Consider the following 15,844-nt stretch of genomic DNA (forward strand, 5'->3'; position numbering starts at 1 on the left):
GCAGTGCTCAGGGCTCAGCAGAACCAGGGGAGAGTAGAGTCTTGTGGGTTCAGACTCAAGCTCCTCTACTGAGGGGAGCTGGAACCCATTGGTGCTGGCAGGCTTGAGAGACCCGGTTTAGGGGCTGGAAAAATAGCACAGTGGGGAGGGCGCTGGCCTTGCATGTAACTGGCCTGGGTTTGATCCCTGGTATCCCCATATGGTTCCCCAAGTCCACCAGGAGTGATCTCTCATCATAGAGACAGGAGTCAACTCTGAGCACCACTGAATATGGTCCCCAAACAAACAAACAAAAATTAAAAAATGAAGACCCAGCTAAGAATGATTTTGGTGGATGAATTTAACAGAACCCAGAGCTATGCTGAAACCTCCAGGACTGGACTTAAGTCCTTTACCAGGTTGGCAGGGGGACCTAGGGGCCTCAGGCCTCGGGTCCTCCCCTCTCAATCTGCTCCCAATTTCTTCAAAGTGGCCACACTGGGCCCTTCCCTTCTGGAGGCAGGGCCCAAGCTCAGAGCCTTGTCTCAAACTGGCTCCCCAGTCCCCATTTCTGTATGATGGGGCCTGAGACCCGCCCCCTGGAGTCTTATCCCCTAGAAATGACATTGGCAGTACCCCCAGAAGGGCAACCCAGGCCTTTCAGTCTAGGAGAGCAGGAGGTTTGGGCGTGGTGCCTATAGCAGGTGTCTATGATGGGCATGGGACATGGGGGCAGCTCCATCTTTCTCCTGCTGCCCTGGCACTCCTGGTAGGAGGGGGGGTCCAAGCACCCCCAAGCACCCCAAGAACCCAGGAGATTTGGCCTTTTCCCTCAATTTCCTCACCAGAATACAGACAGTGGGCACGGGCACTGCTGGGGAAGGATAGGAACCAGCTGAGCACCCCGTCCCTGAAGGGCCCGAGAGCGATGGGTCAGCTGTGGGGGTTGCCTGAGCTGGGTGGAACCTGGTAGCTGAGTCACTGAAAATGTTTTGTGCCCTCCTGGGACAGACTTCCCTATGAACTGGGGGTAGGTGGGGAAGACACGGCCACCCCTCTCGGCCACCACGCCCCCTCCGGTGGCCCACTCAGCCCTGACCACGTGCCCACAGGTGCCCGTGCTGAAGCCCATGGACCTGATGGTGGAGGTGAGCCCACGCAGGGTGTTTGCCAACGGCCACACCTACCACATCAACTCCGTGTCCGTCAACAGCGACTGCGAGACCTACATGTCGGCCGACGACCTGCGCATCAACCTGTGGCACCTGGCCGTCACGGACCGCAGCTTCAGTATCGGGGGAAGGCCAGAGGGCAAGGACGGGGGTGAGGGGAGGGTCTAGGGGGAGAGAGAAGAAAGAGTGAGTAAAAAAAAAAAAAAAGAGTGAGTGAGGGAGCTGGGGGAGTCCAGGCTTTGGGGCTCAAGTTTGTGACTTAACCTCCACCAATTTCTGGGGCTATCACAAGGGCCAGATTTCCCATCATTGGGATATTGGGGAGTGGGGTGAGATGGGGTTCACCTAGCAGTGCCCAGGACTGCCTTCTTGCTCTGTGTTCAGGGGTCACTGGCAGCAGGGTTAGGGGAGACTCTGGTGCTGGGGTTGTAGAACCAGGATTGGCCATGCAGGGCTGTCCTGTGTTTGTGGCTCTGTCTGGGGCATTTTTAGCAGCACAGTTGGTTCCTGAAATGGGTTTGCTCTTCCCACCACATGCTGCCCTCAGTCTTTTCCCTCTGAAGCCACAGCCTGCATCTACTGGAACCCGTACTAGCTCTGATGCCAGAGTTTGTGGCCCCCACCCTCCCAGGGGTTTAAACGACCTCTCACACCCTTCTCTAGTGCAGGCTGCTGCTGCAGCACTGGGTGGTGTTTGTCTGAAGTTAGATGTGTCTCAAAGGTAACACCTTACACCAGGGACTCAGCGATTAGATCTCAGCTTTATTTTTAGCACCCCAAGAATGTTAACTCTGGTTGTATTGATTTTTCTCCCCATGCCCTTTTTCTTCAGGAACTGAGCTTGCTCTCATCTGCAGGGGGGCTTTTTTTGTTTGTTTGTTTAATTTTGTTGCCACACCCAGTGGCACTCAGGAGTTACTTCAGGCTCTGCACCCAGAAATGCTTCTGGTAGGCTCAGGGGACTATAAGGGATGCTGGAAATAGAACAAGGGTCCATCTGGGGTTGGATGCATGCAAGACAAATGCCTTATCGTTGTGCTATCGCTCAGGTCCCCCCACCTCTTCTGGGGTGACCCATCTCACCCCTGTAGCTCCCTGCTTCCTCCCTGTTTTTTTGGGGGGGGGTGTTCTTTGGAAGAAAAGATTCTGTGATTCTGATTTTATTTAATTTATTTATTTTTGGTTTTGGTTTTTGGGCCATACCCAGTGACGCTCAGGGGTTACTCCTGGCTATGTGCTCAGAAATCGCTCTTGGCTTGGGAGACCATATAGGACGCCAGGGGATAGAACCAAGGTCTGTCCTAGGCTAGTGCGTGCAAGGCAGATGCTTTACCACTGTGCCACCGCTCTGGCCCCATGATTCTGATTTTAATCCTGGAGCCTGAGCCTCAAACTCCTGGCATCTTGACAAAAACCTAGAGCTCTGCAGAGCAGAGATGTCTTGTATTGGCCCACTTTTCAGATGGGGGAACAAGGTTTGGACAGGCTGATGTCTTCTGGGAGGCACACAGCTGCTCACGGGGATATACTGAGTCTTCAACTAAGAACTCAGTACCAGTCTCTCGGGCCACCATTGTGCAGATGGCAGAAGCTGACTGGTGAGGGGGTGCAGGAGATGGAGACCGGCTTAGCACACAGGGACTGGTGCACTCAGGCCTGGCAGTACCATATTTTTTGTACCATAAGACACACTCCCCCCAAAAAGAGATGGGGGGAAATACCTGTGCATCTTATGGAGCGAACGCCACCTGGAGTCGAAGCTTGAATGCAGGGGAGGAGAGCAGAGACTGACCACTTGATGTCTGCATTGTTACGCCCTCTTTATTGCGATGACATCCCACATAGTATGAACAATCAGGTTAACCACTTTTACCATCATCTATAGAGAGATTTCATTTAAAACTATTTGATTGCTGCAGACACTTTCATTTTTTCTTGTTTTCCTTGTTCAAAAATTGTGTGCATCTTATAGAGCAAAAAATATGGTAAGTTGCTTATGCCCGAAAGACAGTATGGGCACAGCTTGGGCTTGTAGCTAGATCTTCTCTGGGAGAAAATTTACTGAGAAAAAAATACCAGCTTTGGGCTGGAGAGACAATGCAGAGGGCCAGCTTCTGGCTGTGTACGTGACTCATGTGGGTTGAAACCCTGACACCCCATAGGATACCCTGAGCTCTGCCAGGGTGGTTTTTAAGCACAGTCAGAAGTAAGTCCTGAGCACCACTGAGTGTGGCCCTGAAAATACTTTCCTTACCCCATCCCAAAAAAGCAGCTTTGCTGGCTGAGCCCCAAGTCAGCTTCCTGTGCTTGAGGCCTGCTAGGCACTGTTGACTGAGAGCCTGGGGAGCTCTACGAGGCCCCTTGGGGTGTAGCCCTGGGACAGCCACCTCCATCCTGCGCCTACGTGTCACCATGGCAACTGCCTCCCCATCCCGCATCACTGCTTCCTTTTGAGACTTCCTAGACCAGTCGGTCTTTGCTCTGCCCAGTGGATGGAGCCCTTCTAGCTGACCCCCTGACCAGGCTCAGTATCCCCTGAGTCTGGACACCATCTACAGCCTCCAGGAAGTGGGGGAGCACAGACAGTTTCTAGCCAAGCCACCCTCTCTGCCCTGGCCTCCTTCTGCTCCTGCCTGCACCCAGCCCCGAATACCCTCTGCGGCTCTTACAGCCTGACCAGGTCGGACCGTTGCTGTGAGCTCAAGTTGCTGCTGTGTCTGTCCGTGTTACTTGTCCCTCTGGTAACTTGGCCACAGAAGTCCATGGCAATGTGACTATAAGTGTGGCCCTGAGATATGTGTCCATATCCAGCACCTAAACCAGTCTAGGGTTATCAGGGAGGGCGCCCAGAATCAGGATGGCCCCTGCCACAAAGGAGAGGGAGATGAGGCTTCTGAGAGCACTGACCAGGCATTGTGTCCAGGACTGAGGGTGCACAAACTACCCAAACCCAGAGCACTGGAGAACCCACCCCCGGTCACCTCCATGGGCAGGAAGAGCCAGGACAGAGAGCAGGACAGGGCAGGCTCAGTTCCTGATTTTTGAACTCTGCTTCCACAGGGCAGCATCTCCTTACCCTCCTCTTCCTGCTCCTCTGTCTCCCACCCTCCCCTTGCTTCCGCTCTCCTCCTCCCCCCTCAGCCTCCTGCTCTTCCCCAAGCATCGTGGTGTGTGTGTGGGGGGGGCAACCTGATACGTTGCCCCAGGATGAAGGATCAGGGCCACCTGGAAATCTGGCCTCTTCCCTTCCCTTCCCTTAACCTTGGATCTGGTCTTTCATTATTTAATCTCTGCAGCAGAGCAGAAACCCACGGTTTCCTGGGAAACAAGCCCGCGCCTGTGCTCGATCTTTCCCCAGCTCTCTCCCTGCCCCTAAGTCCATCTGCTGATGGCCCCCCTGTGGGTGAGTCCAGTCCAGGGGGGTGTCCCCAGAGTCCCTCTGGCTGAACAGATTCCACCTGCCCCAAGAAACACCTGCTCCTTGGGGAGAATATGCTTGTGGAGAGGGAGGAGACAGGGAGGGCTGTGGCAGACAGCATGTAAAACTTCTCCACGAAATTTTCTAGAGGCTGAAAACAATTTGTGTGGCTGGGCACCATAGCCACTGTGCTGAGCAAAGGCATGGCTGCTCCTGGGCCTCACAGCTCACTGATGCACTTGGAGCTGTGAGTCCCTTTGACAGAATTGGAGGACTTGCTTACCTAGGGTCACACAAGCCAATAGTGGCAGAGCTGGGATTTGAACCCCAGACTCACTGACTCTAGAGTCCCCCTGCAATAGAGAAGGGAATAGGAGAGGAGGCTTGTAGGGTCCTGCCCAGGGCTCGGAGTCTGCTGACTATCAGAGAAGAAAGTGGAGTTCGATGTCACAGACATGTGGGGAGAAAGGGGTGAGCCAGGCCTGGAAGGCCTTGCCAAGGCTTCTGGCCGCTGATGGAGGCAGGGGCTGGGCAGGAAGTAGGCTCCTCTCACTGGGTATCTCCTGGGGCTCCAGCATCTAGTGAGGGAGATTTCCTTGGCAAGCCACAAAAGACTTCCCCCTCACTTAAACATGGACTGGCTGACCAGTCTAGATACTGGCTTCAGGTGCCGTTTAATCCAGGATTCAAAGTGCTCCACCAGATGCTTCCACTTGGGGGGCACTGTCTGCTCCCTGAATACTGGGGGCTCCTTCCTCTCTACCAGCCCAGTTAAGGATGGAGCTGTACCCCTGTGATTCAGGCACTGGGTCCCTCCACAAGCATAACTCACCTTCTGCTGTCACTACTCGGGGTGAAAGTGAGTGGGAGGAGGGTGGAGCCAGAATCAAGCAGAATGGAAACCCAGAAGGAAAGCGCCCAGAGAGGGAGACACCTGCACTTGAGGGGAGCCAGCAGACACCCCTGGCCATGGGTGTCACTGTGCAGAGTGAGAGTGACCCCAACTGACCTTTCTCCCCAGGAGCAAGACTCACCTAACTTCTGCTGGTTAGCTGGTGTTGGGGGAGGGGGCGAGGTCTCACTCCACCCTGCCATGTGGAGCTGGACCCCATTACACAGATGGCTCAGACCTGGGTAAGGCACAGGTCACCAGACGCAAAGGGTGGCCAGGAATAGGTCCAGAGGAGGCTTCGATTGTGGCAGTTCCCATGGGGGGGGGGGTGTCTGGGCACAGAGAGGGGTACAGAGGGCAGGGTGAAGAGTCACATTGGAGATTGATTAAGGTTTGATTCCCACCGAGCTCACAGACAGGAAAGGCAGTTCCCATTCCCCTGTCCGATTAGGACAGGGGGAACAGTTCCAGTTGTAGAGATCCACAGGAAATAATTCACACAGTGAAGAGGGACAAGAATGGGTTCAGATCCCGGTGCCCCATATGGTCCCCCGTGCCTGCCAGGAGCTATTTCTGAGCAGACAGCCAGGAGTAACCCCTGAGCACCTCCGGGTGTGGCCCCAAAACCAAAAACAACAAACAAAAAAAAGAATGGGTTCAGAAAGTCCAGTGCTCAAGCAAGGAATTCAAACCACAAAAGCTTTCAACTACTATGACAGAGCACAGCTCAGTGGAAGAAATTCAAAGAATGACCCCTTCCTTCCTCAAACCCTTGCTTTTATTGACAAGAATCAGGTCCTACCCTAGGGTGGGAGCAGAATACCAAGTAAGGAATAATCCAATATATTATCACCAGGTCACACACCCCAGGGTGGAGGGCAATGACTGATTAGGGTAGGATCAGTAACCCAGCAGACCTCTCGGGGCAGCTGCCACTTTCCCTCCGCTCGATTCCTTGACGGACTCCCCCAGACATCGTGGACATCAAGCCTGCCAACATGGAGGAGCTGACGGAGGTGATCACGGCCGCGGAGTTCCACCCGCTGCACTGCAACCTGTTCGTGTACAGCAGCAGCAAGGGCTCCCTGCGGCTCTGCGACATGCGTGCAGCCGCCCTGTGCGACAAACACTCCAAGCGTGAGTCCCCAGGCCAGGGCGGTGAGGGGTGGGCAGACCTGGGGCTGGGGCGTGGTTCTGGGCATGACAGGTGCGTTTCTGGGCATGGCCTGAGTGTGCCGTATGAATTTAGGGGTGTGGCCTGTGTGTGACAAGTGCATTTCTGGGGTGGCCTGAGCATCACAGGTGGATTTATGAGCGTGGCCTGTTGTTCTGGGTATGATCTGGGCGAGACAGAATCTCCTGGTGTGGCTTATAGGTATGCTGAGTCGGGCCTGAGTGAGTTGGTGAGTTTTAGTGGTACCTTCTGGTCTCAAACCCCACCGCCTCTGGGGCGGGAGAGATAGCACAGCAGTAGGGTGTTTGCCTTAGATGCTGAAGGATGGTAGTTCGAATCCTGACATCCCCGAACCTGCCAGGATTTCTGAGCGTAGAGCCAGGAGTAACCCCTGAGCACCCTCCCCCCAAATACCCACTGCCTCACCCTGAGTCCTCCCAGGGTCAGTAGTTGTCCTGCTTACAGGGGCTGTCTGGTTTCTAGGATGAGGATCTGGCTGTAACCTCTTTCACAAAGACTTCCCTGACCTCCACATTGGACCAGGCCTCTTCTCCGTATCCCCAGAGCCTCCCTCTCACAGACTGGCACTCTGTGGTCTCCCTGTGGATTGTTGACTGCCCCAAAGAAACCTGTGAGCACCTCAAGGTCCCCTCCTTGTCCTGAAACCTACACCAAGGCCAGGGAGTCCAAATAACCTAATCTGAATAGCAGCCACTGCCCAGCCCTGCTCACACGCATTGGACACAGAGCAAGAGGAAGGGCTGGAGGTAGGGCTCTTGCCTTTTGCTGAGAGATTTCTGCCTGAGAGTAGGTTTGCCCAGGATTGGTTCTTGACTCTGGTTCTTTGTCTCACACACACCTACCCAATCCACATACTGTGCCTGTTCCTGGAAGTCCCAGCAAAACTCACTTGTAAATCCTTTTTCAATTAATGGTTTATATTCATTTTATTTGGAAGCTAATGTTTATAATTTATCATTATTATTTTGGATCATCACCTATTTCTGACTCTGCTCAGAGATCAGCTTTTAATTGCTTTTATGGGGTGTTTCCACCCACCCACCCCCACCCCCACCCCACCCCCCCGCCAACCATTTTATTTTTAGGGGCTGGAGTGATAGTATAATGGGTTGGGTGCACATGGACAACATGGTTTTGATCCTGGCATCCCATATGGTCCTCTAAGCACCACCAGGAATGATCTCTGAGTACTGAGCCAGAAGAAACCTGTGAGCATCACTGAGTGAAGCCTCAAAACACCATTTTTTTTTTCCAGCCCAGCAGCCAACCTAGAACTTTCTCATCAATGAGGAAAATGAGTGCTAAAACTCATCCAGGACCCCTGAGTCCTATTTGGGCACCTTTGCCATTCATTCTTTACCCTTCTCTTGGGTCCGGGGTCCCAGCTGGATGAAGTCAGTTCCTGTGCGTGGTCCAGATGGACTCTCATTCCTCAGAAAAGAAAGCAGCTGCTTTCCAGCCATTGGTCATTGTTGGTTTCCCCAGGCTTTTATTATGGCTAAGTTGTTTTGAAGAGACTTGGTAGTTAATCTTACTTCCTCCTATATCCATTTCCTGCAGTCTCTGCCCCTGGGTGCTAGGGCTGGTGAGCGCTCTGGGGGCAAATCACAAAGACATTCCCAAATAGGGCAAGTGTTTGAACCTCCTTCTTTAAAGGAACTTGTTGCAAGGAAAGGCCAGTGCATTTCTCACACCCTGCTGGCAGGCAGCAGCAGGCACTTCGGCCTAGCCTGTCGCTGAGTGAACATGGGGCTGGTTTTATTCCCTTCATCCATTGGGGTGGAGTCCCTGAGGCAAGTAGGGAGCAGCTGGTGGAAGATGTGGGAAGATGGGTGTAGATGTCAGGGGGTGGGCTTTCCCTCTGGCGTGCCTTCTATTGATAGTTTCCTAGGAGACGGGATCTGTGTGGTCTTTCTAGCTCTGTGCTTCTGTGCACAAGTTTTTCTGCAGCATCCAAGCTCCAACCATCTCCATGTCCCCATGTCCTGCATTGATGCTGTCTGGCTTTCTAGGCACACAGGCCCATCCCACCAGGGTGCAAGCTATTTCTCTGTCCTGCCAGTGTGCGTGAGGCCCTAGGTTTGATCCCCATCCCCATATACCCCCCTCAACCCAAGCATCTACCCAAAGGCCCCCTCAATCCAAGCATCTACCTGAACACTGTTAGGTTTGCTGAGCTCCAAAATAATCCACCTATGGGGATGGCTGGCAGTGACCCCCTGGTCAGTGAGAGACCCCTGGTCAGAGGTGATACTTTCTTGCTTGCCTTTTTTTTTTTTTTTTGCCACACCTAGCAGTGTTCAGTGGTTACTCCTAGCTCTGTGGCCAGAAATTACTCCTGAGGTTTGGGGAACTATAGGATATGCTGGGGGTAGAACCCTGGTCAGCCACATGCAAGGCAGATACCCTCCCCACAGTGCTATTGCCCCCAGTTCCAAAGGTGAAACTTTCTGTTTTCCCCGAGAGGATCCCTCAGGCAGCAGTCTAGGGCCATGTTTCTGGTGCTGAGGCTGTAACCATGGAAACAGCGCATCCAAGTCCTGGAAATAGACATGCCCATGAAGGTGGCAGAGTCTGTTTTCCCCTTTTTCTGCTTCAAGAAACCATTTCCATTCCACATTATCTTGAAAGTTGCTTCTGCCACCGTCTTCACCCAGCATTCTCTTTTGTCTCCACCTGCTTCTCTCTCAGCAAGCCTTTAGATTAATAATGCCCCCCAGATCACTCAGGCAATCCCCCTGAAATTCCAGTTATCAACATCATCACCTCTCAGAGTTTGGCCCCAGGAGGCCACCTCTGCTCAGGTGAAGGACACACAGGGTGCACTTCTTCAGGGCCAGCTGTTGGCCACACTCATGCACCAGAGCTTTCTGTAAGGATGGGATCCTGGCATGACCTGGTTGTTGTTTTGTGTGTGTGTGTGTGTGAGGGGATTCAATGTAGTGGGTGCAGCAAGGCTTCAGCACAGCATGGAGCAAGGAGGAAGAAGCCAAATGACACCTCCAGGTTCTCCCTGGCAAGTCCCATCTGGCCAGAGCCCTACCTGGTGTTTCTTGACATGTTGAAGGAAATAATGAGTGAGTGAATAACTGAAGGAATGCTTGAAGGAATGAGTGAGTGAATGAATGAATGAGTGAGTTAATGAATGAGGGGGGGAGTGATGGAACGAGGGAGTGGATGAAGGAGGGAGGGAGCAAATAAAGAATGAAGTGGAGGAATGAATGAAGGAAGGAAGGAGTGAAGGAATAAAGAGGGAGTGAAGGAATGAGGGAGGGCGTGAAGGCAGATGTGAATGAAAGAGTGAAGAAATGGGTAACTGAAGTGAGTAGGTAGGCACATAGGCAGAGAGCGAGTAGTGAAGGCCCCTGGGTCTGGGTGGGGACTGTTGCTGCCCCTCCTAACTGGCCGGACCTTTGCCCCCACAGTGTTTGAGGAGCCCGAGGACCCAAGCAATCGCTCCTTCTTCTCGGAGATCATCTCCTCCGTGTCAGATGTGAAGTTCAGCCACAGTGGCCGCTACATGCTCACACGAGATTACCTCACGGTCAAGGTCTGGGACCTGAACATGGAGGCGAGGCCCATCGAGACCTACCAGGTGCGTCAAGGCCTGGGGAGTCCCCATATGTCATAGGACAGGGGCCATGTAGGACATATGCCAGGTGTGCTCTCTAAGCTACACTGTTTCTCAGACCCTGAACAATTTCGTTTCCCCTCTCATGAGATGTCTTGTGGTATCAGAGTGATTGCCACATCGCCCAGAACAATGACCAAGTTCTAAGCAAGAAATGAGAAGAAACGTGGAAGGCCACGTGCATTGGGCCTATTACATATTTGATTGGGAGCACAAAAATGACCGGATTCATTGGTTACCATGAGCCCTGCTCCCAGACTGCTGGGATCTCTATTCGGGCCCCTTCTCTCACCCTAGGGACCATCTGTCTCCCTCCCCTGAAAACTGGAGGCAGGTCAGGCTTCTCCAGGGCACAGGATGTTGGCTCTGTGCCAGGGACAGACTTTGCAGGGCCAGCCCCTGAGCTCTGCATGGAACCTACTTTGGATCCTGGCAGCTCATGGAAATGGCCTGTTCAGCATCTGAAGAGTGAAGAAACTGAGGTTCAGAGACATGATGTCACCTGTCTGGCATCACACAGTAACAAAGAAACAAGCCAGAACTGAACCCTGTTATCCTATCATAGTCCCCTCTGCCCCCTTCCCCTCTTGGAGGTCAGCCATCTACCAGGTTGGGGGCAGGGGCAGGGCACCATACCACCATGGGCTCACCTATACCGGGTCTTCCCCAGGTCCACGATTACCTTCGGAGCAAGCTCTGCTCCCTGTATGAGAACGACTGTATCTTCGATAAGTTTGAGTGTGCCTGGAATGGCAGTGACAGGTAATGGGATCCACACAGGCCATCTTCAGGACAGAGGGTCTGGGGCTTGTGGGAGGTGTCTTAAGAAGCCAAGACTGAGTTGAAGGAGCTGGGTTTGTGGGGACACCATGCCCCTTGGCTCTGGATGGAAAATTCTAGCAGAACCTTGCATGTTGGGTGCACAGACCGGAAGAGCAAGTGCCGGATCCTGGTCCATCACCAGGAAAGTCCAGGGTGCCCTCAGTTGGATTGAAGGGGGCCTTTGGGTTATCCATTGGTTGTTCTGGGTAAGCATTCCAAGGGTCTCAGCCTCTGGTCCCCAAGTTTGTGTGGCCACAACAGCTGCCCAGTGAGGGAGGATGAGAAGTCCCTTGCCACCTCCAAGCAAGGGGTCCATTATATCCTGTAGGGCTCCTGATCCTTTCCTGCATGGTGAGTGTTCCTGGGCCCTCTCCTGTCCCTCTTCCTGCCCAACATGACCCTCTCTTGTCCTGCAGTGTCATCATGACCGGAGCCTACAACAACTTCTTCCGCATGTTTGACCGCAATACCAAGCGTGATGTGACACTGGAGGCGTCCCGGGAGAGCGGCAAGCCTCGGGCCGTGCTCAAGCCACGGCGTGTGTGCATGGGTAGCAAGCGGCGGCGCGACGACATCAGCGTGGACAGCCTGGACTTCACCAAGAAGATTCTACACACGGCCTGGCACCCAGCCGAGAACATCATCGCCATCGCTGCCACCAACAACCTCTACATCTTCCAGGACAAGGTCAACTCTGAGATGCACTAGGCATGTGCAGAAGCACCCGGCCGGCCGGCTGGCCAGGGCAGCCTCAGAGTGGCTGCAGGGGCCGGGAGCAGTGGTCACTGTGGCTCTGTCCGTCCCCAGGGCTGGAGAGGACCCAGGGCCTGTGCTGGTCATGGCCTGCTTCCAAGGCGGGGAGTAGGCTCCCTGGTGCCCCCTGGTGGGAGTTCTTTTCTGCAAAGGCTGGGGATAGGGATTTGGGAGGGTGGGGTCATCCTTCCCTCCTGAAGCACCCTGCACCGAGCCCCTTGGGGATAGTTTTCTTCTGGGGCTCTGCTGGTTCCTGATAGAGAGAGGTTTAGGCCAGCCAGATTATTTGGGTTTAGAAGAAGCAATCACCGTTGCCCTTTTCTAACCAAGTTGTGGGGGTTTTGTTGTTTGGTTTGGTGGGTTTTTAGATGAATACATGATGGGAATTGGAAAGTTCTTTTGGTGTCTTTCAAGAGCCCAAAACCTTCTGACTGTTTGCTGAGAGACACTGGGGCATAGAAGCTTTGTGTGTACCTGTTCTTTCTAGAACTGCCCTTATGCTGGGTGCTGGGAGGGCTCTGAGCCCAGAGACCACCCTAGGCGACTGGGCCTGGTTCTCCTTCCAGCTGGTGGCCCCATGTGAGAGTTCAGATTAGAGTGCTCCAGAATGGGGGTGAAACCAACTTGGGGGACTTCGGAGCCTCCTGTACTCACTGTCCAGACCAGTGTGAAAAGGTGAACATGGCATCATTCCCCAGGTGTGGAAGAGGAAGCTGAGGCCTCAGAGTGTGCCTACTGTGTGCAGCCACATGCAGACCTGGGGGCTTGGAGCCCCCTCTCTCCGTGCTATTCCCACTCAGCCCACCACACATAGGTGGTTCATTACATCACCAGGGCTCCCCCTTGAAAGTGGTTTCGCAGATAGAAATTACAGCGCAGTTGGCAGCATGTTCAAGGGATCTTCCCTGCCTGGAAGGTTCTGGCAAAAAGGTCTCTTCCTCCAGGACAAATGGATCTCGACAAGAGTTATGGTTAGAACCCATGGAAAGGCCTCGTGCCGGCCTGGTCAGTTGCTCCTGGCGTCCCCAGTGCTTTCCCAGATGCACTGACAATTGCATGTATCACCATGTTAGGATGCTTTTCTCTTGAATTACCAGCTAGCTGGGAGTTGTGCTTACATTCTTCTAGCCAGCTACAGGTGGCCACATCCCCAAGGTGACCACGCACTGCCTGTCGGTAGCCACGCCCACAGGCAGAAATTGGCCCTTGGGTGGAACTTTGAACCAAGCTCCAGCCTTGGACCACAGAGGGCCCCCATGGCAAAAATGACATTTTTTAAATCAAGATGTAACCTGTCCCAGGAAATAGACCCTCCAAGATCCTCCTCAACTGATAACTGCATACTTTCGTGTGTGGAAAAGCACAACTGCACGTGCACTCACTTCCAGCCATAACAGTAGCTCCAACAGAAATGGGTTTCTTTTCTTTTTTCCTTTTTTTTCTTTTTGGGCTTCGTTTTGAAATCTCTGTGAATGAAGAATGTTTCTATATTGCTGTCAGCTCCAGGTGACCTGGACAGTATTATATGTACATAACTATTCTAATTAAATTTAATAATCACAGCATTCAGCCCCTTTTCTTCCCTGCAACCCCTTATAAAGTTTCAGACCAGTGGTGAATTGTATAGGAATCTTGTTGATGTGGAACTCCAGCCCCGAGAGCCTTCGGGCCTTCCTCAGCTCTGTCGTGGCACAATCCAACTCCTGCCTGCCTGCCTGCCTGCCTGCCTTCCTGCTTACCCACCAGGGGCCTCCAGGCCATTCACGGTCACTGGCTGGATAGAGATGGTGCATCTCTCCACCTGCCCTCAGGCATGTCCTGCCCAGCCAACCAGGACCAGGGCTGCCTCCGGTCCCCCATCCTGCTTCCGATGGAAATTTTGAGGACCCAACCAGAAAGGAAGTGAAGTTTCGAGAGAGAGGAGAGGAATAAAGCCTGTCCTCAGTCTCTGGGAAATCTGGCTGTTTCTCCAGAGCAAATTATGAAAAATTCAAGTGGGCAGAGGTGGTGGGGGTGAGGGTGTGCATGGTCAGACATGGGTTCCCGACCGCCTCACTCATCCCCTTTTTGAGTGCCCTGGTGTGTATAGTGGTGGCCGCCAGCAGTGGCCCTCCTGTGGCGGGGCAGGTGTGTGGTGGTAGCTTAGTCTATTGTCTTGGACTGTGTGTGCGTGTGAGCGTGTGTGTGAGCGTGTGTGCGTGCGTGTCTGAACTTTGGTGCATCTCTTCCCCCTGGGTGTCTCCCAAATGATCCAGCTGTTGAATACGGTTATAAATATGTTAATACCAGCTTTTTTTTTTCCAATAAAATAACAAACGTTACATTGCAAAGAGAGTTGAATTCATGCTGTTGGTTTGGGGTTGAGCTCAAAGGAGGTATTGGGGGGCCTTGGAAGGCAGAGAGGGGGCCCTGATCACCGTCAAGAGGCCATAGTGCTGAGAGCTGTGGAGGACGTGCAGGTGATGCTGACTTAGGTAACAGGGAGAAGCAGTGATTAGTCTATGGGTCTAGGCTCCCACAGAGGGGTACAGGGACACAGGCCCGTTCTCTTTTTTTGTTTTGTTTTTATGGGTCACCCCAACACACTCAAGGGTTACTCCTTGATCTACACTCAGAAATTGCCCCCAGCAGGCTCAGGGGACCATATGGGATGCCGGGATTCGAACCACCATCCTTCTGATGCAAAGCAAAAGCCTTACCTCTGTGCTATCTCTCTGGCCCCTGGGCCTGTTCTCTTGTCTCATGTGGGAGGCAGGAATTGAAGCAGGTAAGCTTTGCCCACCATGACTTTCAAAGACTTTGGCACGACCATTCATGGAGAAAATGGGACAAAGGAGATTGAAGGTTCAGAGGTTAAGGAACTAGCCTGAAATTCCGCAGCTAACTGGGGCTGGAACTAGTTCCTGGGGACTTTATTGTAGCAAAGCCCAGACATGGGAGTTCAGGGGATAGAAACGTCTGGAAACTAGCAAGAAGAGCAGTGGAGAGTGCCCAGTCTCTGGGTCTGAGGACAAATGGGGCTTCACACCACCACCCAGAACTGACATCAGCAGGGTTTCCTCTTCTGAAGACACAGTATGGCCCACACCCTTTAGGAGGACTGATTCTGCCAAGGCTGAGGAGGAAGCAGAGATGGGCCACCGAACAATGCCACCAGGCGCAGTTTCTCCTGCAAAGGTTCTGAGGAGTAACTGGGCACACGGCAGAGTCCAGGGTACCCTGGGCAGCCCAGTGTGCTGTCATCGTGGCTAGTGTCCAGGTTCCGGCAGGTCACCCAGGGTGAGTGTGGGGTCAGCCTGGGGCTGAACATTGGAAGGGACCAAAGTCCTGAGCAGAATATGATTGAGGAGTCTGTCCGGGGCCAGACTGATGGAGGCACACTGGGGAGCTTCATTCATTTATCATCCATCCACATACCTATCCATCCCTCTATCTCTCCATTCCTTTGATCAGATGCTGGTGGGGGACAGGGCACCTTAGGTATCAGAACAGAGCCTGAACCTCAGACCTGTAGGTACCAAGGCTTGTTTGACTCCCCCAATCCAGGACTCCTGGAGATTTAGACTTCCCCAGTGAGGCCAGTAGCACCTGTTCATGTGGCAAAGGTAATTACTCCCTCCACCCCAGCCCTGTACCACCACCAGGAGGAACCTCAAACCAGAACCAGCGGTAACCCCTGAATGTGAACTCATTGACTCTGCTGGCTGGTTAATGCACCGACTTTTCCCCCACTTCCCGAGGCCAGTTGATGGGAATGTCTGCACGCCTTGGGGACCCATCCTCTTGTGATGACCCAGGGCTCAGGAAACAGGATGCATGCTGGAGATCGAACACCTGGGTCAGTCATTTGCATGACCCCACAGTTATGGGGGGGGAAGAGGGAGAGAGAGAGAAGAGAGAGGAGAGAGAGGAGAGGAGAGAGAGAGAGGAGAGAGAGAGGGAGAGAAGAGAGAGAGGGAGAGAAGAGAGAGAGGAGAGGAGA

The 15,844-nt window shown here is 53.3% G+C and overlaps 1 protein-coding gene across 2 annotated transcripts in view; it reads left to right on the forward strand.

The window, feature by feature from the left end:
- The window catches only part of PPP2R2C (protein phosphatase 2 regulatory subunit Bgamma), a 52,087-nt gene extending 39,816 nt beyond the window's left edge, over nucleotides 1-12,271 (forward strand). For both annotated transcript variants that reach the window (XM_049782572.1, XM_049782573.1), the window contains exons 5-9: nucleotides 1,092-1,269; nucleotides 6,434-6,598; nucleotides 10,082-10,251; nucleotides 10,958-11,049; nucleotides 11,526-12,271. In XM_049782572.1, the coding sequence (XP_049638529.1) occupies nucleotides 1,092-1,269; nucleotides 6,434-6,598; nucleotides 10,082-10,251; nucleotides 10,958-11,049; nucleotides 11,526-11,817 (897 nt within the window). In that variant the 3' untranslated portion in view covers nucleotides 11,818-12,271. The remainder of the gene's footprint in view (nucleotides 1-1,091; nucleotides 1,270-6,433; nucleotides 6,599-10,081; nucleotides 10,252-10,957; nucleotides 11,050-11,525) is intronic.
- The last annotated feature ends 3,573 nt before the right edge of the window (nucleotides 12,272-15,844 follow it).

The sequence above is a fragment of the Suncus etruscus genome, chromosome 10 (assembly GCF_024139225.1).
Source record: "Suncus etruscus isolate mSunEtr1 chromosome 10, mSunEtr1.pri.cur, whole genome shotgun sequence".
Taxonomy (NCBI): Eukaryota; Metazoa; Chordata; class Mammalia; order Eulipotyphla; family Soricidae; genus Suncus; species Suncus etruscus.